Source organism: Myripristis murdjan, chromosome 12 (assembly GCF_902150065.1).
Source record: "Myripristis murdjan chromosome 12, fMyrMur1.1, whole genome shotgun sequence".
Taxonomy (NCBI): Eukaryota; Metazoa; Chordata; class Actinopteri; order Holocentriformes; family Holocentridae; genus Myripristis; species Myripristis murdjan.
Window position 1 is genome coordinate 14,759,789 of NC_043991.1, and position 27,684 is coordinate 14,787,472.

The window sequence follows — 27,684 nt, forward strand, 5'->3', positions numbered from 1 at the left end:
ACGAGTCCAGATAACAGTTTTTGTTATGTTTATTTTGTCACAACTCTTTTTTTTTTTTTTGTCCATTCCACTGTATATATATATATGTTTATAATGACTGTCAAACTCTGTAACAACATATGTATTATTTGAGTGATATCTATGATAAAGGATGAACGTTAATGTGAAAGAACCCATTTTGTATTTTTGCTACTACACTGATGATGAGATCGGTTCAGCCAATTCAACACAAATTTGACTTTAAGTATTAGAAGAGGGAATGAGGCAACTTACAAACAGCATCTGAGTCACATTTGACACAAAATAATACAAAAAAGAAAGAACACACTTAGGGATAGTAACTTAACTGACTGAACTGCTGAAACTTTGCAGTTTTTTTTTTTTTTTTCAAATGCATAACATCAAAACCCAAAACCTTTTGCAGATACAACAAATGCAATGTAAATAGAGAGAAAATGTAGACCATAGTACTCTTCGCTTTATTATCTTACAATCAGCTTGTGATCTTTGCCTGGACGCCATCGTCTCTCCAGCCAGTGCTCCGTCAGAGGACCGCAGCCTTCACTTTGAAGCCTAGAAAATACAAGAAATTTAAACAAAAATCAGCCATGGGTGAACAACAATCTACGAGGTCTAAAGACACAAATAAACCATAGGAATCCCCCGTGTTTATTTTGTCCAATGTAACCAAAACAAACTGAGAACAATTGTTTTAACATTTTAGAATAAAAAACAAAAGTTAGTCCATAAGCTAGAAATCCTGAAGTGCAATAAATTGAAGAGGTCAAAGCCAAAATACTAAATGAAAGAAGCCTTCAATTGGTCAAAAATACACATTAAAGAAAGCATTACATGCAAATTTCTGGAGATGTAGCGATACTTTGATTCTTCACGTTTTACAAAAGGTTAAGAAGAAAATTTGTTAGAGGAAAATTAACATGGTTTAGAGGAGTCTTTCCCATCGCTGTCAGTAACACAAAACAGAACAATACATGTACAAAAAAATGATAATGCACTTTTTCAACACAGTGGCATCCAAGTACAAACCAGGTTTTAGCTCATGGACTACTGGCTATTACTGCTACAAGTGCTAAATAAAGAAACAAGCATTTCAGATAAGATTAGGAATGCATATATTACAAAAGGAACTGGAAAGTCCAGAGAATGCTGTACGTATCCTTTGAAAAGCAAATAGTTATTTTTACATTTTTAATATAATTACTTGTGGGGGGAGTAAGGGCCTGTAAAAAATGACAATTACATATGTGTATTTTAAATATTTACATTACATACAGTTGCAAAAAACAAATTAAAATGAAAAGAAAGATGACAAAGCTGGACGTGTCCCATATTGTTTAGTTTAGAAATGCTGATACAGGATGTTGTAAGACCATACCAAATGGCAGCATTCGAGAGCGTATGCTTCTCGTACCCGGTCCGCATTGAGCGGGCCCTGAGAGTATCTGGGAGTCAGCTCATGGCCTGCAAGGAAGCTCCGCTGGCAGGTACAAACAAGGTATGTCAGAGTTAGGAGACAACATACTTCCTTTTCTTTTTCCTTGCACATCCTTAACTTTGGCATCCATTTACTGTAGTAGCAGTACTTTACCTGTTAACTTTACAGTTAAAAAAAGAAAAAAGAAAAAAAAGGAGGTGCAAAAGAGGCAGCAGAAGGCCAGCTGTTAAAATAATCGCCACAAGACTGTAGCCTCTATGTTACCACTACTGTAAAGCACTTGAGGGTGCTGAGAAAAAAAATTTACAACAGGAAAATTATACATTATGTAACCAAACGACAAATATAACTACTTATTTTAAGTTCACAGTACAACATGCTTTTTTCTACATACCTACTTTTCACATGGAGGTTTCTCCCATCAGTACGGCTTGTAACTGTTTTGATGACCGCCGCGTCTCGGTGACTTGCCATATCCACCGGGTTGATCTGTCAAGTTTGGCACAACATGAGAGTCTAGGTAATTTACACCATTTGATACAATTTCAAAAGACAATAACTGAATACTACACAAGAAATGTAATCCTTGTGTTTGTGAATGAGCTTCACTGATGGGAAGTAACTTACTGTTGTAGTCACCATATCCATAGTAGTTGTTGTAACCAGAGTAATCGTAGCCACCATATCCTCCATATCCTTGATTGTTGTAGCCATAATTTCCATAATTTCCATACCCTTGGTTCCAGTAGTTGCCATAACCCTGGTTCCAATTTTGATTAGGCCCTGGCATTTAAAAAAGGATTTTAAAATTTTACAAACACGAAGGCCTTTTTCAGCATCAAATACATGGAAAGCTACATAATCAATGCAACTAGTGAAGATACAGTATCAGGTCCTGCAATAGAGCCTCTTAATCCAAAGTTTTGTCTTTCAGAAACCTGTTTGACAGGATTTAAAAAATGAAAAGTTGGCATTTAAGAGGGCGATGCAGGCACACCAAATATCAGGAAATATGACGAGGAAAGAAATGTTAAAAAGCCTTTATTGTAGTGGCTAAATTGTTGAAAAAGCCAGGATGTTTCGACCACTGAAGGTTCGACAGGGCGTCAAAATTCATACTTTACAAATACAGCCACACATTAAATTTGTACTTACCACCTCTTCCTCGAGGCCTGGATGAGTATCCTCCTCTGCCTCCCCAGTGTTGCTGCTGCTGATACTGCTCCTTTGACATTGCCACCTTAATTTCACACTGGTGGAAAATAAATCAGGATGACTCATCATGCTTCACCCCTCATAACAATGTAACCACAGGATTACAATTCTGCATGTCATTTGAAAAAAAAATAATCAGCAGGCAGTATTTTTTTTATTTCTCAAGAAAACAGATGAGGGTCTAACCTTGCTCAGTCCTATGTTATGGTACTTTTTCTCCATAATCTTCTTGACTGGTTCCTCTTCCATGAATGTTATGAAGCAGAAACCTCTCCTTTTGTTGGTTTTGTTCTCCATGGGCAGCTCAATTGACTCCACCTATTCACACCATTAATGGCCATTTTAATTAAAGATGATACCCCATGCAGACTTACTTGCAATAAACCACCGCAACATCATACAGTCAGTAGAAACAAATTCCCAAAATGATCAGAAAAACATGCTTATTGTGTTGTATACTATCACTTTTGCTACTAAGCTCTGCATCCCTTGTGCACCTCATCCTTCCACTACTACTAAACAGGCTGGAAAGTGGACAGAAGCTGCATAAGGATACCTTTGATAGGCTATTTTCTGCCAACAGAGCCTCATTTTAAAGCATCACTAAAAAGATGCTTGTATGCTCTAACACTCCTCCACACTAAAACGGGTGATGTGGACAAATATACCTCTCCAAAGGCACCAAAGTACTCTCTGATTTTCTCCTCGGGAGTGTCTGGAGAGAGACCTCCGACAAAGATCTTCTTTACGGGCTCCTTGCTCTTCATTGCCTTGGCTTTTTTGGGGTCAATAACTTTCCCATTGAGTTTATGTTCCTTCTGTGAGGCAACCTTCATTAGGACATAAGCAGTTAAAAAAAAAAGGTTACAACAAGAATCATAATCACTTGAAGTGTTAGTTCAAAACTTGTCATGTGTGATGGCTTATTTTAAAAGACAGAAGTTCAATTCCAATGTATACAGGATTACTGTGACCTCACCTCCCAAGCTAAAAGACTGGATCCATTCAACTCTTAATCAAAATCTGATGGGCACTTTCATTGTCAAAATGTCATCTCTCTAACGTCATCATTGCTGGGTTGCAGGGAACGTGTGCACACAATACTTAGGAACAAGATAATATACCTTTTCGACGCTTTCAGCTTCTTTGAAAAGCACAAAGCCGAAGCCCCTAGAACGGCCTGTCATGGGGTCCAGTTTTAATGTGCAGTCTACAACCTCCCCAAACTTGGAGAAGTAATCTTTCAAGTCCTTCTTAGTCGTGTCCCAGCTCAGGCCTCCGACAAACATCTTCCTGTGGACAGAGCAAAGACTTGAGAGATTGCACACAGACCACTGAACGAAGAAAAGGGTTAGAAAGACTGAGCCCTAATTTTGTTGCATTATTATACGTATATGATTGTGCAATGACAATAAAAATCTATCTATCTATCTATAAAGTGAGAGACTTTTACAGATAACACACTTTCCTGACTGATAATAGCCATTTGGAGCAAGGTTATTACTGTTGACAAAAAACCAAACTAAAAATAAATCTAGACATTACAAAAAATAACTTACTGAGATGATATTGTGTACATACAAAACTAACTAAAGTAAAAATCGACATGAAATGCCTTTAGTTTCAGTCTTTGTCAGTTTGATCAAAGCTACCAACACAACAACATGAGGAGGTGTGGGTGCTGATGTTTACTGAGACTGGCAGTCAACTGCCTTCACAACAGTGTTGGCTTTGGATTGAAATACCTACTCTGAATGAACATCTTCCATATTAGAATAAAATAATCTAAACTAATACTGAAACTAAACATTTGTAAACAAAAGCTAAACTGAATCGAGCAAACACACTCTGGAAACGAACTGAACTCGGTTGCCATGTTTGGTTTTTGTTTTTTTTTTCTTGACATCACTGGCAACCATTCATAAAATCAGCCTTGGGCATTAGCTAGAGGTGCAGAACAGCATTCAAGCAGTTCACATTGGTTGAAAGCACAAGTAATACAGGAGGAGAAACCTGCGTGCTTTTAAGTGCGTCATATGCACCGAGAGGCCCTGTGTTTAAATGGTAGGCAGGTGTTGCTGTATCGCACCCTTCATCCTCCTCGTTTTTGCTCGCATCAATCTTGGAGCCCTCAGTGTCTCCTCCGGCCAGGCCTCCGTCCCCCGGCCCCAACATCGGCTCGTCAGCGCTCGTCTCTCCGTCCTCGTCCATCTTCATCATGGTCGGGTCATCACCGAGATCCAGCTCCTCTGACATTTTGACACCTTTTAGCACCAGCTGCTAACCAGCTCGGCGACACTGGCTGACGTTACGTCGGTCACTGTTAGCTCGCCGGCTAACGTCTCGGGCTGCTAGTGCTGTTGACTGATACCCGCTGCCGTGCCGGCTAAAGCTCCGTAGTCACAAAACAGCCACACAGAATCAAAGTAAAATCTCAAGACTGGCTGTTTGTATGCGCTTGCTCGTTTTGGATTTGATTAAATTGGCGTTTGTCATCAAAGTAGCAATAGTCGCCGTCGTTTTCCTCGCTACCTGTTCTTCTTCTTGTGTTTTAATGGCGGTTGGCAAACCAGCCTGTTATCCTCTCTACCTCCTCCTCTGCCTTCCGGTGTTTGGCGAGTGAGTGCTCTTTACCGCCACCCACCGGTGGAAAGTGTGAATTGCTCATTTAGCCCATGACAGGTGATATAGTATCTCTCTCTCTCTCTCTCTCTCTCTCTCTCTCTCTCTCTCTCTCTCTCTCTCTCTCTCTCGCTCTCTCTCTCTCTATATATATAGATAGATATCTCTCTCTCTCTCTCTCTCTCTCTCTCTCTCTCTCTCTCTATATATATATATATATATAGATAGATAGATAGATATAGATATAAAAATAATTATATTGTAAATGCAGAGGTGTGCAGTGCCTATGTTGAACATTTACAGGCTTTATACATTTTAAAATATGTAATATGCTTAAAAAAACAGGCTAAAAAATACAGGTGTACATCAGAGCTAAAGGATATGTGCACAGCAGGATCTACGGTAACTCAGGTACCAATTGTTTGCGGTTTTTTCGTTTATTTGCTTTATTTTTTTTTTTTTCATTACAAAACTTTATGAAGAATAAAAAAATATACATAAGGAACTATACCAGGTTATGTCTTTGCTTATTTGCTTTCTCTTGGATTGAAGACGTGCTTAATAATTATATAATAATATAAACATCCATGCAATTTTTGGTTTGAATGACACCCTGAATACTCAGTCCTCTGTGCAAAAGATGTATATTTATTTTGTATAGGTATGTGCACCCCTAGCTAAAAGTATAGCAAGATTAATGCATTCATAATAATGTAATAATGTTTTTTTTAATGGTTTTTTTTTTATTACTGACATACTTATCTCAGAATTCTGAGAAAAAGGTGTCATGAGGAACAAATCCTGATGTTTTATTTAATCACCAAGATAATTAGAAAGAGAAAAGCTTTCATGAAAAGAAAAATCTGTTGTTTTTTCGGCACTCTGAGATAATTATATCATTAATTCAGGAAAAACAAGGCATTTTTTCTTTAGTGAATGCCTCAAGCTTCCGTAGAGATCATATGCAAACTTAACTATTGTCAAACAAGGAAAAGCCACAAATTGGGCTACAATTGCACCATAACATAGGGGAAAACGGGGCTGCATGAGGTGATTATGAATTAAATTTCTCTCTGCCAACAGATTATCATCTGTTCAGTAGATGATAGTCTGTGGGTGCTGGTCTTTTGGTCACTGCACCTTTTCAGTGATGGTGTTGGGCCATATTCAAATAGTCCTGCTTTATTATGCTGGTATACTGCGCCAAATGAATAGAGAATGCAAATTGAAAAATGGGTGTGTCTCACAAGGTTTCGTGATAATTATAGTGCCTGGGCTGTAAAAATAGCTGGAAGCCTCTGCGAGAGTGTGTCTGTGGCTCTGTAGAGGTAGTGCTGTCAACCAAACCTCTTTTAACAACTGGGGAATGTGGGAAGGAGTGTTTCAGAGTAAGAAGAGACCCTGTAATGATAAAGAAGAGGCACTTATAACCAGTGCAGCAGTATATACACATTTCACATAATCCAGAGTAAACATTGCTGCAAAGTTAGGGCTAAATTTTGGTGAGGGGGAAAATCTAGCATGGCTATTTCAAAGAGACTCCATGACCTCTGACCTCAAGAAATGTGAATGTAAATGAGTTTTATGGGGCACTAACAGGTCTCCCCTTTGCAGACATGCCCAGCCTATGCTAATCCCATGCACTTCAGGGCAAACCCATGCAATTTATTTTTTTTTTAATTTTTTTTTTTTTTACAAGTAGTAGAAATGTGTTATTTTGGCCTGTATTGTAAAAAGGTGTATTTCTTCACACTTGGGGTTGCATAAATGGGGTTTGACTGGAAAGCTGAGACTCTTGTGAGTGAGCCCAGTTTTATTCGTATGTGATGCCATTTCATTATAGTGAGACCATTTTTTAAAAACTTGACATCACTGTATAAACATATTGTGACCTTTAAGATGACCACAGCTTCATGAAAATCCACAACAACTAGAGGATAATTAAAAAAAAAAAAAAAAAAAGTAATAAATCATACTATTAAATCGCAATACATATCGAATCGGCCCGCCTGTATCTAGATAGGCATATCGCCACAGCCCTAAAAACAGGAGAATTGCAGGTATATTTTGTGTGCGTTTGGTATGAGACAGTTTGTGTTCAAGGTGCAACATTTTAAGTGAGCACCTGTGCATATGATAGACGTCCTTATGATATCTGTGGGTAAAAACGTGGTGCTGGCTGCCTTGTAGTAATTCATGCTTGTATCACCCAAAAAAAGCTCTTCATTTCTGTCCTCCGCTGAGGGAAACCCCGCTCACTCGGGCAGACGCGTGACCTAAATGAGGCACACCCAGCCGTATTGCCCAGTGTGTGGACATGTGTGCCGCTCACCGCTCGGCTAACGGGAGGAAACACAGCTAGCTCACAGGTAATGGCAGTGGTAGCGGGCTAGTGGTGAACAAATGGTCATTATATGCTCGAGTACATCAACACTTGTGAAGGCTTTGTTTGCCCCGCCTCTGCCGGCTAACAGCTAACGTTACCTAACGCTACCCAGCTATTAGCTCCGTTCAAACGCCGCTCTCCGAGCTAACGCCAAGCTAGCTAGCCAGCCAGCCGCCGCCTCCTGAGAAATGGCTACCGTCTCAGTCCCTGCATGCACCACTGCACTGTTGCTGGACATCGAGGGGACAACCACGCCGATTACATTTGTAAAGGTAAGTCTCGTCGAAGAAAGCGATGTTTCGTGTTTGGCGTTTGAATATCATCGTTAGCTTTGCAGGACTCAGCGATTCTCATGCCCTAGCTGGAGAGCGGAGCATGCCTGGTGCCCCAGTATCCAGCTAACCTAGCTAAATGGCAGTTGTCTAAAAGCTTGAGTCATGCCTTAAGCTTAATTTCATGCTTGTGTTCGCTTTGTACAGTGTTGATGGAAAGCTGAATAACAGTAGGTTCACGGTCAAAGCCTGGCGAAGAGGCAGCCCCAGTCTCAGTGCAGTGTAGCTTTTCAAATGAGGCTATGATTGAGGAGACGTGACACTTGGGGAGTGGGAGAATACATCAGCAGGCAAAAGAAATGTCATCAAAAGCAACAAGGCATGCAAGCAGCACAAGGTAACATGCACAGAGACAGCATGGTGGTGGTGAGAGATCACATACGCCAGGCAGAGCTAAAGTGTGGTCAAAAGAAACAAGACGGGAAAAGCAAGTAGTGAAGTGGACTGTGTTTGTGTTGCTGCAGGTGTGGTCAGAGGCAAAAACCCTGCACTGTCTGCCTGCATCTTTTGGAGTTGAACTTTACTTGTTCATGAAGCCTTAAATGATCTTGCTCCTCACTACATCAGAGATTTTCTTTCATTTTATGTTCCAGCCATATCACTGCGCAGTTCATCTTTTTTAAATGTTCTGTATGTGGCCCATAAGACTACTGGTGAGGCTGTCCTCTGTGGATAAATTAAGTTGAGTTTAATGTGACTTAGGTCTTGAGGGCAGAAATAGATAGAAATAATCTATTGTGACCCAGGAAGTCTTTGCTTTGGATGGTGAAGTAATCTTTTTGACAGTTGATGAGGCCTCAGACAATTTAAAGCATGATGTTGTGTAGCAGCAACATTAACTGTATATAATATGTGATGTCGGGTATGTGAAAATAACCACTTTAACGGCACCTTATTGTTTATTTCTAGGATATCTTATTTCCATATATTCGGGAGCACCTGGAGGATTACCTGTCCACTCACTGGGAGGAAGATGAGTGCAAACAGGATGTTCATCTTCTAAAGAAACAGGTATAGAGACGGGCATTCAGGATTTGGGGCACTGATCAGGAGGGGTGGGCGGCTAAACTAACACAAGTGACACTAATATCAATTTAATTTTGTGTAATTACTAGATATGTGGAGACCCAAGTTAAACAAAGATGTCTGGTATTCATGTTCTGTTTTTCTTGCATATTTGTGATGAAGAGGAAGCATTCGTGAAAAACAGTTGAAATTACGTTAGAAATGATCGGTATGCCAAATTCGACATCAAGATTTCCCGTGCGGCGTTATCATTCAGCGCCTCAAATGGATGCTTGTTTTGTTTTCTGAAACAACCTGCACTTTGGAAATATTTCCAGTCTTTCCTGTCTGGCTGCGACAGTCAAATCCAAGTAAAATCAGATATTAGAAAATTAAATGAGTAGTAAAATCAAAAACTTGAACTTGACCTTGACTTCAAGAGCGACTCCCTTTTGGTAGAATCAAATCTGAGAGTAAGGTGTGCTCTCCTATCTTAGTCTTGAGATAGAACCGTACACTTTGGACCCCAGCCTGAACCTTTTCTTTTCAGTCGGGGGCCACAGCAGCTACCTTTGGCCTGCCGCAATGTCGTACTGTAATTCCCTAACTCGGAGTAAACGTGATCTGATGTGTTCGATCTGAATGGTTTAACTTTCATTCAAGCTTGTTTCAGGTCATCACACAACTCAGCTGTCCGGCTCTTGTCCAGAGTGCTGGTGATGTAGTCCATATAAACGCTCTCACAACCCAGTTTGATACCATCATTGCCTTAGTAAATGGAAGAGGGAAGATTTAGCACCTGGCAGTTATACCAGCGTTGATCAGTCTCTCTGAGAAGCGTTTGTTCAAATCCTTTTGTTCAACTCCAACTCCTCCAACCTCCTTTACTTGTACGTAACCGAGTCTCCAGACTCTGCAGCTCAGCTGGGACCGGTAGAGTTCCCAGGATCAGAAGCAACAAGGTGAAGCAGCATTTAGTTTCTATGCTGCCCACCTGTGGGATGATCTTTCTGAATACTTTAGGTCTGTCAGCTCCTTTCAGTCAGGGCTCAAAACATTCGTTTACTGTGGCTGTCTGGTAAATTAAATAATTAAGTTCTTTTTAATCTTCAGCTATCTCTTTTGGTTTTTGTTGTCTTTCAAAAGAATATTTCTATGCTTCTTTAAAGCACTTTGAATTGCCTTGTGTCTGAATGTACTATATAAAGAAATTTGCCGTAAGCAGGAATCATACTTTAATTGATTAACTCCCACTCACTAGTTGAAGAAAGTTCATTTCAGATAAGAGAGTCTGTTAAGTTGAATGACTCCATTGATGATGTGCTGTGTTGAGTTTTTGAGCACAAGATGCAAAACATCTGTCTCCTCCAATATTTTAAACATCATCACATGATTCATCTTATTTCACGACTGTCTCCATCAAATAAAAAAACTGACTCCCATGGCAGGTTGAAGAGGACATCAAGCAGAATCGGGCGTGCCCTGTCCACACTCTGGACCAGACGGTTCACACAGATGAGGAGAAGGCCATCAGGGAGGTGGTGGATAATGTGCTCTGGCAGATGGCAGCAGACAGGAAGACAACAGCACTCAAGCAGCTCCAAGGTCACATGTGGAGGGCAGCTTATGCTGCTGGGAGAATCAAAGGCGAGTAAGTATCCCGACATTTTTCTTCACCTCCATCCCTTAATTTTCATGCAGGTCTTCAAAGCCTTACATCACTGTTGCAACAGACAGGACATTTAACAACACACAGGATTTGATGTTGCAATCGTCTGTGCCAAAGCAAAGGGTGAATGTTCATCCAGAAACTCAATTTACACCTCGGTAATGACATGGTGTTTTATTTATGTTTCAATATCAACGTAACTTGCAAGCTTAGCATTATATTATCATCTGATTCATTATTAAAAATCAAAATCATGCTCCTAGACTCCAGAGTTCCAAAGTGTAGCCATGAACATCAGGACTCCCATGTTAAACTGGAAAGGTGGAGGAGCATAATTGCTTATATGACATAAAAAGTGAGTTTCTTGAAGGCATTATTTTTCCCTACTTTATTGATAGCATTATTTTGGGCGGCAGGGTGGTGCTGTGGTTAGCTCTGTTTCCTCACAGCGAGAAGGTCCCGTGTTTGATTCCCAGTCGGCCTCGGTCTGTGCTCTGTCTGCATAAACGCCACACAGAGAGCCACAGAAACCACAGAAACCGGAGCTCTACTGGGAGCTCTGGTTTCCTCCCACAGTCCAAAGACATGCAAGTTGCCCCTAGGTATGAATGTGTGCTTGTCTGTCTGCCCTGTGATGGACCAGCAACCTGTCCAGCAGCCCCCGGGGAGGGTGTTGATGCGGTTTGGAAAATGAATGAATGAATGAATGGTTTTTCAGCTTTGTTGCTGCAGAGTTACTGGTCTGTTGTCTGTGTTTTTGTGTTCACCAAGAGAGGCAAAAAGAGTGATGCACATTAAGAAAAGTGACTATATTTTCACGATCAAGTTGTAAGATTAAACTGGAAATCAAAATGAATAGACCTCTGCCAGCCAATCAGAATCAAGTCATCTTCCGGATCATAGTCTCATAATTTAATAAGGGAAAGTAAAATCTGTCAGACTGGTTTGTGCTGTGAAGTGCTGACACCTTGTGTTACATGGAGTGGAAGCTCTGCTCTGTGTGAATTGAAAGAATACATTATTTTGTGTTAGTGAAATACAGTTTTATACTGCAATTAAATTTTTGTGTTTGTCTCGTTGGAAACAGGGTCTACCAGGATGTAGTCCCATCCATCAAAAGATGGAGAAGACAGGGCCTGAAAGTCTACATCTACTCCTCTGGAAGCGTGGAGGCACAAAAACTTCTGTTTGGGCACTCCATCGAAGGAGATGTTTTAGATGTAAGCACCACTGCCTCTCTCATGTATCTAATCCTCATCAAAAGTTTCCCATAGAGAAATATGAAACAACATCATTTTTCAGTTTATCAGAAAAGGAAACTAGGTTTTGCAAAGGCAATCCTGACCTCATAATCTGTTGATATTAGAAACATGGTGGCTAATGTCTATGGATATTCTCATTTATCCTGGTCATCGTTCTCTTTGGGCAAATTGAATCGTAGGCAACTGGACTTGTATTTGTATGGTGGCTAATGAGTTTTTTTTTTCTCCATTTCAGCTATTTGATGGTCACTTTGACACCAATATAGGCGCTAAGGTAGAGGGCAAAAGCTATCAGAGAATTGCAGAGAGAATCGGCTGTCAACCTGAAGAAATTACTTTCTTGACAGACGTCACTCGAGGTGAGTACTGTTTTCAGTCTTTGGCATATTGTTACAACCTGTGCCTTCATTAACCGTTTCGTGGTTCATTTCTTTTAAAATGTACAGCTGCCTGTTAATGTGGTGAGGCAAATGTACCATCAGCTGATCAAGATTTTCTCAGAAGTTTTCATCTATATTCGTGTGTTCTGGAAGATTATTTCATGCTTAAAAAAGACATATTGTACATGTTGGTTTGGTTTATTACTGTGCTGGTATTATACTTGATGATTACGCAATATTACAAGAATACAACTAGCTTTAGGCTGTCATGTTAGAGATGCTATGCAGCACCCACAGTATGCACCCAGCAGCTGTTGGCAGTCCTGATCGTCATGGCCCTCAGAATGCTATGTAAATAAATCCTGCAAAATTTCCAAACAAAAAAAAAATAAGATCCCTAGTTTGGAACAAAGCCGAGCTTCAAGATGTTTTTTAAAAATCATATTTATTTGGATTGGCATAGCATGCAAAATAGGGGGTTTAAAAAAGTATTCTATCTTGTTTGCAAGCTACGCTCCAGCAAGTAAGTCTGTGCTATTATTGGATATCCTGTTATCTTGTTGTATGATATAAGGCAGTTTGTCTGCTAATCAGTGCGTATGACTCATCAGTCCTGCTTTTGGCATTGCAGAGGCTAAAGCAGCGGAAGACGCCGGGGTGAATGTGGTGGTGGTGGTCAGGCCAGGAAACATGGAGCTGACGGATGAAGAGAGAGCCCACTATAACCTCATCACATCCTTTAACCAACTTGAAGTGACGGGAAGTGCTTAACCCACAGAGTGGGAGGAAGAGAGGGAGAACTTTTTTTCTGGTTTCATTTCACAGTGACCTCTTCCCCCTGCTCTGCTCCCCCTTTTTACGACTCTGTTTCTGTGGTGGTTCTGAGTTTTGACAGCACGAGAGGTGTAGGTTTTATGGCTGGAGCCACAGTTACCCAGTAGCAGGGCCTGTATGACTACCATCTGTCCAGTTCTTTCAGGATGAACAACCCTTTCAAATCCATGGACACAGATCTACAGAGAACTGAAATGGAACCAGGTCACTGCGAAGAGAACAAACAAGCCTGTAGATAAAAGATGCTGGGCACTGCTTGAAGGAAGCATGTACGGTAAGCAACAAGCCTGAAGGAAACTGCACTTGACCTGCCACATTATTCACCTTTTTACCTTTTAATGAAAGAATATTTAATTGCCATTTCTGTACTTCCTCACTGTTGGTCCCAACTAAGGAATTGTGTAAGTGATTTGTATTTGTCAGCTGTTTTGTAAATTACATTTTACCATCGTACTGTTGATTTTCATTGTACTACATGTGAATATGCTCCAACTGTTTAAGAAGAACACAGATCGGTTCAGTGTTTTGGCAAAAAGGCTTATGCTATAGATGCATTTGGCACTTATGCTGATAAGAGTAGATTTTTTAAAATTTCAAACTGGCTCTGAATCTCTTATGAATTAACTTCACAAATGAACGGTTGCAATTTAAGTGTTCCATCTTAAATGTTATTCTGTAACATAGAAAATGGACTGTTACAAAAAAATTGCCAAATTAATGTGAAATATAATTGCTGTTGGTCTTGAGATGGTAATCTGACAACATAAAACTTCCAATAAATGCCTTGTTTCAAGTAGTAGCCTGCCTGCTTCAGTGGTACAAAGAAATCGTCTGAATTATCTGTCTGAATGTCGTTGTGTGTGCTTGTAACACCAAAGCCTGCACAACCAACCATCATTCACTACAATCCTGTGAAGGTTATTTGTGTAATGCACGCCAATCACTTATGGCATCTTGGGTTATTTTAGTTTTTGCATATTAAGGATCTTGATTCCAATTATCATAGGGAGGCAGTTTGGAAAGACAAAACAATGTATTTAATTCATTTTTACTAGAATAGGAAGAAGGCAGCTAATAATAATACATTCTTATAATCCCCAACACTTGAAAGTTGAAAATTGTTACAAAATTGGATGGTACATTTCTGATTTTAAAAAAGAAAAAAACAAACATTACATCATGGTAACACTTCACAAAGTAAGACTGTTGTAGTCCAAAGAGCCTAACAGCTGATTTGTTTTCTTTGTGTGTGATCTGAAGATACTGACTGTAGAAAAACATTCATTCAGGTAAGACTCAACCAGGAAACATGCAGTGGTGATCATCTATATCTAGAGTGTTAACACTGGTGCAACTTTCAGAAGCGTATAAACAAACGACAGCTGTGCTCAAGTGAAACAAATGCATCAGTCATTCTTGTTGCCGATACATGCGCCTCCTCTGTCTGTCAGCTGAACTGACTTACAGCCGTGAGGACGGTCTCTGAAGATCTTTTGAAGTTGTGCCAGCCTTTCTATAGCTGGTCAGATTGGTACTCGGAGACTTCAGAGAAGGTTTCTGACAGGCTGAGTGGAGGCTCGCGGTTGTCCGTGCAGACTATCTCAAAGTGGAAGTGACGAAACTCCACAGCGAACGTGCCGAAGAAGCTGAGGAAGAACATGACCAGAGCCCACTGGCTGCGGGCTGCGTGCATGTGGAGGCGCTGGGTCATTAAAGAGAAGTCTGCAGCAGCTGGGTTAAGGCTGCAACATGCATGAGAGAATATTACGCTGCAAAAAAAAGTCAGGTTCACTATGTGCAGATAATCACTGTTATGATGATAACCTGGGCCTAATTCACTCCTGCAGACACTGGACAAGCCTTAAAGGTATAGTTAAACCATTTTGGAAAAAACTGACACTTCAATTACCCAGTAGTTGTTAATCCATTAACAACATTTGCTCACTGTTCGTCCTGCAACTGAGGCGGACTTCCAGCTAACTTTCGTAAAGTCCCCTCCACTCAAACGTGTTTTTTAATGTCTGATCTTGAATATAGTGATTTCTAACTGTGCAGATCATTAGCAGCAGCTCCGTCGGTCACAGTGCTGATGCTAGACTGCTGGCCGTGTTTTTGTTTTTTTTAAAAGACCAACCTGAAATGGCTGCTTCACATGAACAGTAATAGTGTAGCTAAGAGTTTTGATGGGAAAAAACAGGCAGCATGGTTGGGCAGGCATTATTTGCATATTAATAGATCTGCGTATCTTTAATGAGGAGATGTTACATTTAAGGAACTTTTCATGGAAAAAACATATATGTTATTGATGAACAGAAATCATTTTTAGGGGCTTAATAATGACTGGAGGGAGAATTTAAAAATAATCGTGACAAAATTTGAGCTCTCTGTGCTGGTCCTCAGATACAACAGCGGCTGACAGGTGCCTGGACGTTAAGTAAAATGTGCAATAGAGGGGAGCATAGGAAAATATATCACAAAATAATATCACATTTGAACCACCCCTTAAAGTAAATCCATCTGACCTGTGCAAAGAAAAATGGTTCTGTAATATTTGTTCATGAATCTCATTGGCTTGCAGAGCTGTCTTGGTCTTTCTTCCCCCTGAAACGCCCTGAGAGAAAGGATACGGAGCAGCATGCAGAGCGTGATGGACGCAGACAGCAGGAAGCGAGGGATGCTGGCCTTCCTTCCCTCGTTCCTCAGGTTGACTTTGAGGGTGATGACAGATTGCACCCAGCAGAACAGTGTTCCCAAGCCAAATGTCATGGAGGTGCCGATGTTGTGAAGCTTTTCATCATTGGCTAACTAGAACCAAAACAGACTGGATCAGTTTGCTTCCTCACGCTGTACATCGGTCAGATTTCTGAAGCCACAGTTCAGTTTATGTTGCCTTTTTGTCTAAAAGTCTAACCCTTGTGATGTACTTTTGATAGTCATACACTTCTACTGTCAATTCTACTGCAGGTTAATCATGCATTGTTTAAAAAAAAACATCAAAAACCAAAACTAACTGAAGTCCCGGGATACAAGCTTCATCTGTTGTTTATCCATATTACCTGGAAGTTTCCCACTAGTGTCAGTCCAAAGCAGGCGAGAGACAAAGCCACCAGGCTGCTGATGTTGAGCCAGGGTTTCTGCACACGGTTTTTCAGCTGAAGATATCGGAGGACACCAATAATAAACCCTGAAACAGGAAAAGAGCCACACAACAATCATATCTGAAACACACAATAGGCATTATCCATCACAACTACATGGCCCATCTGCATGTCGCAAGTCAAAGGTTTGCTCTAGTTCAGCATGAACTCTGTTTGTGCGTTAAATATGAGTGTTGCTGCTGTTTGGCCGATATTGTGCAATCAATTTATTAACATAATGATGATGACTGTACATCAGTCGTACCCACAAAGGCTGCCAGGTTCGTGACCTGGCTGAAGATGCAGCTGGCTGGTGGAGCATTGCCTGCAATACTGAGAGTAAAAAGTACAGAATTTGTATTTGCCAATGTATGAATTATTGAACACAATAGCTCTATGCATTTCTTGTTAAAAAGGAAACTTGATTTGTGTACCTAATGTATGGAGGGGGAGGGGGTTTGGATCCATTTTTTCTACTGGAAAAAGAAAACATCATCAAATCACAGTTCACACAAAAACGATTATAATAACAATAACATTAATCATTCGTTGTATATTACATTATTTAATCCTTACCTGTACTCTGAACTCAGGGGTGTTATCTTCCCGTCTTCAACAGCTATAAAGTATCTAATAAAAATGCATCAGGAAATATTAGGGAGCAGGAAGTTAAATGATATTTGATCAAAACTCAAATCACTCAGTATATGACAAATAACATAAAAAGCTAAGATAAACTATTGATTCTTATAGGGGGTTGATAACATTTGTCACACAGATTTGGTGCAAAATTTCACCATTATCGACCAACAACAATTTAACAAAAATGTTCAAAAATCCCTCCAAAGTACCACATTAGGATACCAAAACCTTGAGGAACACCACAGAATTTTTTTTTTTTTGCTTTGGTTTCATATCAAAAATGTTTGACGTTTGGAGATTTCTGCAGGAACTGCATGTTTTTGGTGACTGAATGGTAGGCATTCTGTTCTGGAAATGTCTCAGATGTCCCTTATTTACCAGACATCCTCTGAAATCCCTCAGTCTCTAGTTTGTGGTCGTAAAATTTCATGAAGCTGTGATTATCTTAAAGGTCACAATAGGTTTAACACACTGACGTCAAGTTCCAGAAAATGCCCTCACTACAATGAAATGCCTACGATGGAGGCTAACATCATCACACATGAAAACAATGTGGCTTATTGAATCCACAAGAGTCTCAGTTTTCCAGTAAAATCCAATTTATGCAACTCAAGACTGTTTAGGCCCCAGTATGCTCAAATAGACAAGAATATATGTTTGCGTGTGTGTGTGTGTGTGTGTGTGTGCATGTGTGTGTGTGGATAAGAGACACTACAGTGGGAAGGAAGAGAAGAAACTTACACAACCCACAGTCCAGTAGTAGTGAAGATGGAGAACATGGGGGGCAGGAAAGTCCACAGGCTGCACTTCCTCATCTCGCCTTGTGACACCAGAATCTGCAGGTGTAGTGTTACCTGACCGTGACGAGGCCAAGTACTGCCTCGACCGCAGGAAAGGCAGTGAAGAGTTAGAATTAGGGAACGGTTGCCAACACTCTCTCGGACATTAAGTGCTTCTGGCAGACTCGATCCATACCTGCCCGAGGTGGTGATGTTACCTGGAAGATGTCGAGTCAGCCACGACCGTTAATGCCCCTGGTGACACGCAGTGACATACCTGAGGAAACAAAACTTATTGGAACAGCTAGTGCAGGCAACACAGTGGAGGTTTTACAAAACTCAGCAGAACTTGACTCCAGTAGTGATCGATGACTGACAGGTGGGACTTAAAATTACTAATAATAATCCTACACAAAAATTACTTTGTCCTCAGGCAAAGGGGACATGGATACATAGCTGAAATGTATGAATAAATATATAAATATATGAATAAAATAATTGTTTAGGTGTTGAACACAGAAATAAAACAATCTTTGGACTTTTCAGAAATGAAAAGTACAAAACAATATAGACAAATTATTCCTACTGTAAAGCTCAATACTGCAAGAAAGCTCTGTTTCCTGCATTATAAGGTGGAAAAAATTGAGGGGACACTGAGATATTTTATGTTCTAGTTTCATTATGTTCAGCTCCGGGTTTATTTATTGATAATTTTAAGATTGATGTTTAGTGGTGTCGATTTATTTCTATATTTCTTTAAGTTTTATCACTTTGACTTATATGATCAGCTCAACAGCTATCCAGTGTCTAACAAAGATAGGCTAGTTCACTCCCGACGGCCGTTATATGACCGATTAATCGACTATCGGCTTTTTCCTGTCCGAAATAATCGATATTATATCCGCCTTTAAAACTCCACTAACAGTCGACTTGTAGTTTATTATCCAATTTGTTAAAAGAATCCAACAAACATTTCGATGCTGGCTCGTAGCATTAAGCATTCAGCAGACATTCTGACTGCATCTCATTTTTTTTTTTAAAAATATGCATTCAACAATTCAGTCTATTATGTGCCAGTGTGGGCTACTCCTCCCTCAGTATCAGTGATGAACACAGGACAGCAACAGAAAAAAGACAACGTGTCAAATGCACTGAAGCGATAAAAACATGAAGTGAAAATAAAATGAACATGAAGTGAGAAATAAATGATGATTTCCGCTGCGTTCACGGACACATGCAAGAAAACAGTGGCTGCACGTTTGTCTGACAGGGTAGCCTCGGCTTTTTCACCTTCATACTGTGTTGCATTGTGTTAAAATCGAGGGGAGAATTAGTGAATTAGTGATCATCTATCTCACCAGCCCCGGCGCTCCGTCGTCCAGGTCTCAGTGAAGACTACAGACATCAATAAATAAGTCCCGTCTGCAGGCGCCGGCACGCCTCTCGTCCCGGCTCCAGCGCTTTCTTCTCTCTATTTGTGGGTTATAATGAGCTGAGATCAGTCAGTCTACACCACCGTGCCCGCTGGAGAACGAAGTGGCTTCCGAGATGTGTTGTTTTGGGATCAAGCGCTGGTTGTGGGCGTGCCTCGGCTGTAATCTGCCTTCTTCCGCGTTAGTTCCAAGGGAGGATAGGGCGACCTGGAAGCTTAGCGCATAATAACCTCGGCATGAATGTGCATCTGTCTCACTGTGTCAAGACCTGTCTGTGGCACAGTGATCCTACCTGCTGCCACATGGAGACGCTGCAGCAGCACCTCTGCTTATGTGAGGGAGGCACAGTAGGCCAAAGACAGCTGGTTAACTACAGTTTATTTGTGTGTGTGTGTGTGTGTGTGTGTTTTTTTTTTTTTTTTTTTTTTTTTTTTTACTTTTTGGAAGCCTTTATTAAAACAGCCCTATCCTGGAATAGACTAACCTTATAAAGGCTTAAAAGGGTATGAATGGTCTACAATCAGGTAATTAATTACGGTTGTAAACACTTTATAAATCATTAATAAACAGCTATAAACAAGTTACAACACAGTTTTTGTATATCGATGCATCTCACTATTTGGCAAGATCAAGTAAAGTAAGCCAAGCAACTAGCAAGATCTGAGAATAACAGAATAGATGCCCTGCAGCAGTAACTTCATCTTGCCAAATAGTGAGCCTGCATCTGTTTATATGGAAACTGTGTTATAACTTGGTAATAATTATGTGTTAATCATTAAAAAAAAAATGTTTAATAACCTAATTATAATCCATTCATACACTTTTTGTAAGGGTAGGCTGGTTGTAAAGTGGTAGCAAATGGACAAATGTCATCATGCCTAAGAATGAGTTTCAGAGGTGGAAAGAGTAGATATTGCTCTTGGAGTAGAAAAAAACATAGGTCATTTGAAATGCCCGCAGATTTAAAGTTACTGAGTTAGTTTTCTGAGATGGTGCATGCTTTTCTATTTAGTTGTACAATGGAGAAGACCACAAAGGTCAAACTAGATTCTTGTATTTGGAATTTCAGAAATTTAGAGGGGAAATGCACCAAAATGCACCAACAAAGTAAAACCAGCTCCTCTCATCTCTGCTGGCTGCTGGTGAAAGGCTTCACTTTTCTGTCCAGTTTCAATCTTTATAGAGAGCCTACAGAATGTGTACTCTGTAATGGATGTGATTTAATATGTAGCTGAACACAATACTGACAGCAAAAAATGTCCTCAAATAAAAGTAGAATTGCTTACCTTAAAAATGAAGTACACAAACAAGCACACACAGAGTTACTCCACCACAGAAACATTACTAAATGTAATTAGTTAGTTCCACTCCTGAATATGAAGATCATAAACATATCATCTGAGATAAGACAGCTCATTTAATGTAATTATAAACTCTCTTCTGAATTCAACAAAGCCACTATCTTACCATTACATAAGTAACCATAGCTTTGAAAATACTACAAGTAAACCAAGGTCTCCATAAATGCCATTATCAATCAATCAAGTCAATCAACCAATCAATCATCAGACTTGCCCTGCTGTGGTTACTGACAAACAGAAAGCTTTTGCACCTGTTTATTGAAAAATATTTATATTGCACAGCACAGAACAGATTTATATGTCAGGCCTGAAATACAAGCTATACACACTAGATGGCAGCGTTGTAAGAGAAAGTTGCTTCCTAATGCTCACCCGGTGGACGCTGGAGAGTTCAGGTGTATTTCAGTCATGATTCAAAGAGACAGAATAGAGGGATTCAAAAGATACATTTCGATGCACATGCAATCAAATATAACATTCCAGCATGAAGCAAATCTATAAAAATGTACGATTTACATATAAAAGCAGAGTGCTATTATATAAGTTTCTGCACTGTCTATATTACTCTGATGTCCCAAACCTTCAGCATATTAGTTAAATAAATAAACAAAGACAGTAATGAGACGTTACATTACAAATCATAATGAACCTGGTTTCTTAAGCTATCCCTGTCCAGAGTCATTTTTCATCACATCAGTCGAAAGCGACGAAAGACACATAACAATCCAGTCATTATCAGCTGGTCGATATTAAAATTATTTAGTTCCTTGATAAAGTATACTCAAAGCAAAAAGGGGCTGTAATCAAAACAGGTGTCTGAACGCTGCATTGCAATTTATTACACATAAGTGACCTTATCTTTAATGAAATAATATACAGCTCTATCTAGCTGAACGGGGACATTCCTTTTTATAATGATATTTATTTGCTGCTTGTTATATGCACTGATATCTCAACAGTTTAGATTAGAAGATTAGATACGTTTTAGCTTTTACTGTCCAAAGATAGCACACTCTAGCAATCCCCCCGCATTTCCAAACATTTTGGGGTTTTCAATGCCATCAAACACATTTAATTCCAGTACAAGATAACCCACAAGTAAACACAACCAAAAACAAATACATTCTACATCATGGTAAGGCAAGAGAACCGTGAAGGTTCACATTCAACATTTCTTCAGTATCTCACATTTCTCTCCACATTTGGGAAACGCCCGTTGGAGGTACAAGTTCATGATGCTGATCTTCTTCCATGTGAAAAAGACTCTCCGCACCAGGGAAGCAAGTGAGGGGATGATGGACAGGAAGCTGTAAACAAGCCACATGGAGGACTCTCACCTCTGATATGAAGGTGAGCCAGAATGGGAACAAAATGGGAACAAAAGCTATGAAGCTGTTGGTGTAAATGCTGCTCTCACATGTACGTTTGCCTAAATTCACACCTGAAGAGCACTGTGCCCTTGAAGGACACCTTGAGGGATGTTGCAGGGGTCGATAGAGCATACACCATGAATTGCTGAGTGATTTGAGGTTTATTTGAGATGCTGAAATAAGATCCTGAATATTCTGTAGTGACCATGTATAATAATGTGTAATCAAATCAATCAAATCAAATGTGAGAGGCAACGGGTGAGATGCTTCTTGTTATTCAAGGGTCTCATCGCATCCCTCCAACATAGACATGACCACAGTGGTGTCATCGAGGACAAAAGTGGTCAAATTTGCAGGTTTTGGGGAAATTACCTCTGAAAATCTCTGTATTCAACGTTTCCACTGGAGGACTGGCTACAAATTAATTCATGGATAAAATACGCTGCCATGAAACTTCCATACGAATACTCTTTGGGAAGCTGAAGAAGATGCATTTACTGAGGGTGAAAACCTTGTACTTCCAGTGTTGGCAATTTCCATGTTTTACCTCCAGCTGAGAGATCACATGCTCTCCTACTTCTAAAGCCTGTCTGGTGTTTATGAAATGATTTCAAAACTGATTACACTGAAAAATGCGTGACCGTCAAGCTGCAGACAAAGTTGTGTTTCTTAGCTCCTGCACAGTTTACATTTTGAAGATAAGAGGTTTTCACCCAATAACAGAACTATGCTATTCCTTTTGATGGCCTATAAATAAAAATGAAAACTGTTCATTACATAATGTGAAACAAAACTCAAAGTGGAGAATATCCTGATATCCCTCTTGGTAAGGACGCCCTCGCTTTATGTTAGTATCTGTAGTCTCCTCAGGCGCTCCCATCCCCTGTCCTTTGTTTGCGAGCTTGAATCATCTCCACTGATGCCTTCTTCCTGTTGCTGGCCAAGCCAAACCAGCACATGAGGTCAATGAAGCAGGTGGTGGGGTTCAAGCGCAGACCGAACTCACTGGTGGAGTAGTCAAACGGGAAAGTGTGGTGGAAGTTGTGGAAGCCTTCACCTGAAAGTGTGTGTGGAGAGTTATATTTCAGGTCATCTGCACTGATGTTCATAAACCTACCATGACTGACATTTTCCATGAGAGGTTTTATAGGACCACACAAGTAATTTTGAATGTTTAGTCCATTTACTACAATTTCCCTACATTTTACATTGCAACAAACCATTTTGCAAATCATGCAGGGGTGCTAAATATTTCACAACATATAATCAAAACCCTCGATTTTCAAATGTGAATTTTTGGTTCAAACACCCATCGTATAATGTTCTGCTTCTGTGGCAAAGTCGTCACCATTCATAAACCACAAAACTGATAATCGGCTGTTCCCTCAGGGACTATTTTCTGGTGAAGGGATCATTTCATTCCTCCCAATTTCAAGTCATCAAAACACAAAAGTGCTGCTGCTTTCAAGTAAACTGATGTGGACGACTTTCTTATGATGATGGAATACTGGTGTGAAGTAAGTTTGAAGTCTGAAAGTTCATTTTCATGTCATAGTGGAACGAATGGAAACCAATGGTTGGATAAAAGGGGGGAAAATGGAGGGAAAAATTCACTCACTACTGATATGGCAGTCGATATAGTGAATTTTTGAGCTGGCAAGAAAATAGACCTTTTTCTATGTGGGATGTGCACCAATTTTGCAACGATACGACTATGCAATGGTACTCAGAAGGCTGCTTTCTTGAACAAACAGCTTCATTAAAGAATATTCAGCATTATTACACATTGTCAGCCAATTCTAGAAATGGCAATATATCGGACTCTGGTGGTATAGAGTTGGGCTCTGGTGAAGTATATCCTTTTTTTTTTTTTTAGATATTATGCTAAACATGCAAAATCACTGGTGTGGCTTTTTAAACGCTTTGTCATTACAGTCACTCACCAATAGCTCCAAAAGTAACAAAGCGGTTTTCTCGTGGACTGATGTTCTTGTCATAGGGCCGATTCCCGTACATGTGTGCAGCACTGTTGACCAGCCAGGTTAGGTTGAGGGAGATCGTGTAACGTAAGATTGATGCTAGGAAGTAGGCATTCCACAGGCTTTCCCCCCAGAAATACCACGGCACTAATGTGGGAATCAGAAAACACATGACCAGGACTGACGTCTTGTAGTACCTGCGGAGACAAAGCAGAAATCCTTCAGATGATGATCAGATGATGTAGGTCTTGATTAAATTCTACAGTATGAATTCTGCGGCTATGATATGGGATTCTGGGGGGAAAAAAGCTGCTTTAGAGAGCCTTACCTCCTCTGAAGCCTCACAACAGGGTCAGCCAGGAGGTCGCTGACGTCTAACTTCTTGCCTTTTTCTATGACGTCCCGGTGTTTCCGCACGAACAGCCAGCCTACGTGGGAAAAGAAGAAACCCCGCATCGCGTTGTGGGGATCAGCATCTGTCTCAGAGTACTTGTGGTGCACACGGTGGTCTCGTGCCCATTCAAAAATATCATTCTGTAGGAGAGAATCAGAAGAAAAAGAGGCAACAAACTGTAAGTTATGCCACATTGAATGGTGCAACCTCCTGCTGGGCACCGTGGCGAAAAAATCTCAATTTTCAAATGAATGTAGATGATGCAGTGATTTTTACACAAGCAAAATTTAGCTGAGAAGCCTCCTAAATTCTTATATCTGAAATGACCTATATTCATCACAAGAAAACCCAAGTGTGTATGATGTTCTCAAAACATCCAGTAAGGGTGACACACTGTAATGTTTTTCTGAGACAGGAAGAGTTGACCTTATTAAAGAAATCAAGTATCATGGGGCCATCTTAGACTCCACATTTACTTTTAAAAGCCCAAAAAGGTCTGGTATGTGAAAAAGATATTAAAATAGTAAAATTTAATTTAGAAAATGTCGAGCAAGTCAGGTCATTTCTGACAGTGAAGGCTGCCAGGGTGTTCTTACATTTTTTCCACAAATAGAGCACTGTTTCACTATCTGGTCACTTAACAACACTTAAACCACAGCATACTTGACTCTTCATGGAAGCCATATATTTTAATATACAAGCTTTATCTATAAGACTTTACATGGGTTTGCCCCACTAGCTTTCATAAGGGCTGACAATAGCACCAGGGCCACCACTAGAGGGCACTGTGTGGTGCCATATAGGCACATCACATTTGGACAGACTGCTGTCAGTGCAGGGAGGTGAATACTGGGATAAACATCCATGTGCCAGAAGAGAATACGTATTCCACTTTTAAGATTCATCTCAAACAATGGCTCTTGGCAAACCAGAACTGTGATCACCTTTAACTGGATATTTGTATAATGTACTAATGTCTTTGTCTATTTGAGTACCTTGTATTTGCAAATTGTTACTTATTTTGCTTGTGTTTTTTTGTTAACTGCCCAGGGACTACAGATGTAAATTAACAATGTTCATTAATGTCCCTATCAAATAGATAACTAAATTTTCACCATTGACAGTCCTTTATCTTTTGTTACTATTATCTTTCTCAAACTGCTGACAGTATGTATTCAGTGTTTTCCTGCACAAGACGACCTCTTTCTCTAATTTATAAGCCCCATAATACTTTCAGCTCCTGTGAGGGTGGACAATTGGTCAGCAAGTTAATTGCCTTCATTAACCACTGTGGGGCCACGGCGTCCGCAAGGGGAGCTTCAGCTGAGATTTAAATGAAAGCATTATGCTTTTGAAAGCATTTTCCCACAAGCATTTAAACACAAGAAATTGGACGTCGATCCAGGTTTCCAAGGGTTAAAGTGTTTTTTCTGATCATCATGAGAGCTTGAGCCTTATGAGAAAATAACACGTGAAATCACAAGTGAAATAAACCTCATGTAGTTTTGGAACACACATGATCTACAACCACATGTGATTTAATGACTTATACATGTGAAAAAACTCATGTTCAAAAATCACATGGTTTATTTCACATGTCACATTATTTTCTTTTCATAAGTGAATATAGCCAATCACATGTGAAAATGGTAAATTCACATGTGCAATTTTCATATTCACATGTGATGTGTTTGTGAGGGGAGATCTATATTTGTTACTATCAAAATAAGACAAAAACACATTAAATTGAATGCATGAAAATAAAGTCTGTGCTAAGTGTTGTCGACAATGATCTTGAATTTTCTCTAAAGGATTTTTCAGTAACAAAAATTCCTGTGTATGATGCATTACAGAGAAGGAAAGCCAGTGTTACAGTATTGAACTCCGTCACTGTGTACATGCAAGACTGTGGTCTCCTGAGATGAGTTGTCTCCCCTCAGCACTACTTAGAAAATGGGGAGAGGTCCCTGGGAGGGTTATTTCAGCTCTGATGGCTCTGTTGGTGTTGTTACTGATAGGTTTCTGGGCAACTGGGGTGAGTCACCTGGAAAGCCATGGAGTTGGCAGCAGCAAGGAAAACCCTCAGAGGAAGTTTGGCCTTGTAGGACCTGTGGCTCCACAGACGATGGGCTCCTGCTGTCACACCCAGGGCTGTGATGATGAAGCACGCGTATGCTGCGAAAATGAAAAAACAAAACAAAAAAACAACTGAAAATTTGACATTTTGAGCATGAGCATAGCATAGAAAGAAAATAACATTTTTTTTTAAGTTGAGAAAAATGTTTCCCCCCTCTCTCACCAGCAGCATCCACCAAAGTAAAAAAAAAAAAAAAAGAGAGAGAGACGTTTTTAGACAATAGAAACTGAGTTATTACACTGAATTCCTGAAGCAACTCATATTCAACTCATGTTACATCCTGTGCAACACTGTGTTTATGACTATTTCTATTAATTTATGAGTGAAAAGAGTCTAATCCTGTGGCTCGTCAAGACTACCATTTCCATGTCCACTCATTATTAAATTCCTTCACAGTGAAAGATGTGAATGCAATGCAAAATAATGAAACATTTCTTTGGAAAGAAAAAAAAAAAATCGCAACCAGTCATGTGTGAGGACACTAGCAGCAATGTTTGTGCAATGACAATCAAATGATAATGAGCCATAAATAAACATCAGCAACAGTAGGCTTTTATTGATTCTGTCGTAGTTATGAAACCCGCCTCTATCAAAATCCTCTAAAATCACTTTGGGATTTCACCAAGCTATTTCTTATGTCCGAGAGCATTTCTTACACAAGCACCTAAAATGTGGCCTCAACATGCCTCACATCATGCATGAAGCTGCACACAGCTCTCTCTCCCTCTGCAATGGCAGTTCATTGAAGTTACACAAGCAGGCAGTGGCAAACACAAGGCAACTTCTTTGACCGACTTACACCATATCCAGGTGAGAGGCTGCGCTCCGGGCACCAGGACGAGCGAATAAACCGCCCCGAGGTGCAGAAGAGCCATGAAGACAACGTTTCTCCACACGATGCCCTGACACCGGCCCCCCTGCAGGTACCCATTCCGGCACAACGCCTCCTTCTCTGCGTTGCTCTCCTCCAGTCCCTCCGCCTCGCCAGGCACCGTCTCCCCATCCTGATGCACCCCTGCATCCATCACAGCCTCCATCTACCCGGATCAGCGGAGACACAGCGCACCACAGGGGCAACACAGACACCAAAGCCCCGGCTATAACCGAACCGAATGCAATAGGTGAATAAACAGGTCATGTAAGAGAGATGTGCAGCAGGGATCCATTAGATTCCCGGCAGCAGCAGCATCCTTTGGTAATCACTGATACACTGGCGCTGTTGGTCATGTGCTCCCCCTATAGCCTAAAGGTGTGAACTGCAGGGTTGCAGCCCATTGCATATGGAATAAGG

General features: G+C 40.3%; 4 protein-coding genes across 13 annotated transcripts; 1 reads left to right on the forward strand and 3 right to left on the reverse strand.

Annotated features, from left to right (window-relative positions):
- Positions 1–5: 5 nt before the first annotated feature.
- Positions 6–5,249, reverse strand: hnrnpd (heterogeneous nuclear ribonucleoprotein D). Of its 6 annotated transcripts, none has more exons than XR_003929061.1 (9): positions 4,761–5,249; positions 3,796–3,964; positions 3,340–3,501; positions 2,858–2,989; positions 2,612–2,708; positions 2,084–2,239; positions 1,855–1,945; positions 1,397–1,498; positions 6–573 (listed from the first exon to the last, which is right to left on the reverse strand). XR_003929061.1 is itself a non-coding variant. In XM_030065037.1 (8 exons), exons 1-7 carry the CDS (start codon positions 4,925–4,927, stop codon positions 1,878–1,880), a joined length of 951 nt encoding a protein of 316 aa, XP_029920897.1. In that variant the 5' UTR covers positions 4,928–5,249; the 3' UTR covers positions 6–573; positions 1,855–1,877. The 6 variants fall into 6 exon arrangements, 4 of the variants coding, with proteins under 4 accessions (XP_029920897.1, XP_029920895.1, XP_029920896.1 ...); XR_003929060.1 differs by having other exon boundaries at positions 1,851–1,945; XM_030065037.1 differs by lacking the exon at positions 1,397–1,498.
- A 2,261-nt stretch (positions 5,250–7,510) lies between these two features.
- On the forward strand, positions 7,511–13,954 carry enoph1 (enolase-phosphatase 1). Of its 2 annotated transcripts, XM_030065039.1 has the most exons (7): positions 7,511–7,662; positions 7,792–7,951; positions 8,921–9,022; positions 10,465–10,667; positions 11,773–11,905; positions 12,183–12,306; positions 12,959–13,954. In XM_030065039.1, the coding sequence occupies exons 2-7, from the start codon at positions 7,868–7,870 to the stop codon at positions 13,096–13,098; spliced, it is 786 nt and encodes a 261-aa protein (XP_029920899.1). In that variant the 5' UTR covers positions 7,511–7,662; positions 7,792–7,867; the 3' UTR covers positions 13,099–13,954. The 2 variants fall into 2 exon arrangements, with proteins under 2 accessions (XP_029920899.1, XP_029920898.1); XM_030065038.1 differs by having other exon boundaries at positions 7,543–7,951.
- Positions 13,955–14,091: 137 nt separating this feature from the next.
- On the reverse strand, positions 14,092–19,294 carry tmem150c (transmembrane protein 150C). 4 transcript variants are annotated; one of them, XM_030066114.1, is made up of 9 exons: positions 19,078–19,294; positions 17,916–17,996; positions 17,682–17,816; positions 16,875–16,928; positions 16,733–16,774; positions 16,564–16,631; positions 16,218–16,345; positions 15,789–15,966; positions 14,093–14,883 (listed from the first exon to the last, which is right to left on the reverse strand). In XM_030066114.1, the coding sequence occupies exons 3-9, from the start codon at positions 17,753–17,755 to the stop codon at positions 14,675–14,677; spliced, it is 753 nt and encodes a 250-aa protein (XP_029921974.1). In that variant the 5' UTR covers positions 17,756–17,816; positions 17,916–17,996; positions 19,078–19,294; the 3' UTR covers positions 14,093–14,674. The 4 variants fall into 4 exon arrangements, with proteins under 4 accessions (XP_029921975.1, XP_029921974.1, XP_029921973.1 ...); XM_030066115.1 differs by having other exon boundaries at positions 14,092–14,883; positions 17,938–19,294; XM_030066113.1 differs by having other exon boundaries at positions 17,682–18,023.
- Positions 19,295–20,767: 1,473 nt separating this feature from the next.
- Positions 20,768–27,574, reverse strand: LOC115369554 (stearoyl-CoA desaturase 5). Its single transcript, XM_030066186.1, has 5 exons — positions 27,193–27,574; positions 26,301–26,431; positions 24,191–24,396; positions 23,827–24,059; positions 20,768–22,940 (listed from the first exon to the last, which is right to left on the reverse strand). Exons 1-5 carry the CDS (start codon positions 27,428–27,430, stop codon positions 22,750–22,752), a joined length of 999 nt encoding a protein of 332 aa, XP_029922046.1. The 5' UTR covers positions 27,431–27,574; the 3' UTR covers positions 20,768–22,749.
- Positions 27,575–27,684: the final 110 nt, after the last annotated feature.

Coding starts and splice junctions, on each gene's coding strand:
- hnrnpd (XM_030065037.1), bottom strand. CDS start 4,927: ATGTCAGAGGAGCTGGATCTCGGTGATGACCCGACCATGATGAAGATG. Junction 3,965..4,760: donor AAAAACGAGGAGGATGAAGG/GTGCGATACAGC, acceptor CTCTGTCCACAG/GAAGATGTTTGTCGGAGGCC. Junction 1,946..2,083: donor TGGATATGGTGACTACAACA/GTAAGTTACTTC, acceptor CAAACTTGACAG/ATCAACCCGGTGGATATGGC.
- enoph1 (XM_030065039.1), top strand. CDS start 7,868: ATGGCTACCGTCTCAGTCCCTGCATGCACCACTGCACTGTTGCTGGAC. Junction 7,952..8,920: donor CGCCGATTACATTTGTAAAG/GTAAGTCTCGTC, acceptor GTTTATTTCTAG/GATATCTTATTTCCATATAT. Junction 11,906..12,182: donor TCGAAGGAGATGTTTTAGAT/GTAAGCACCACT, acceptor TCTCCATTTCAG/CTATTTGATGGTCACTTTGA.
- tmem150c (XM_030066115.1), bottom strand. CDS start 17,755: ATGAGGAAGTGCAGCCTGTGGACTTTCCTGCCCCCCATGTTCTCCATC. Junction 16,632..16,732: donor CCTCCCCCTCCATACATTAG/GTACACAAATCA, acceptor TTTTACTCTCAG/TATTGCAGGCAATGCTCCAC. Junction 14,884..15,788: donor CACGCTCTGCATGCTGCTCC/GTATCCTTTCTC, acceptor CAGCTGCTGCAG/ACTTCTCTTTAATGACCCAG.
- LOC115369554 (XM_030066186.1), bottom strand. CDS start 27,430: ATGGAGGCTGTGATGGATGCAGGGGTGCATCAGGATGGGGAGACGGTG. Junction 26,432..27,192: donor GCCTCTCACCTGGATATGGT/GTAAGTCGGTCA, acceptor TCATTTTCGCAG/CATACGCGTGCTTCATCATC. Junction 24,060..24,190: donor GTTGTGAGGCTTCAGAGGAG/GTAAGGCTCTCT, acceptor TTGTCTCCGCAG/GTACTACAAGACGTCAGTCC.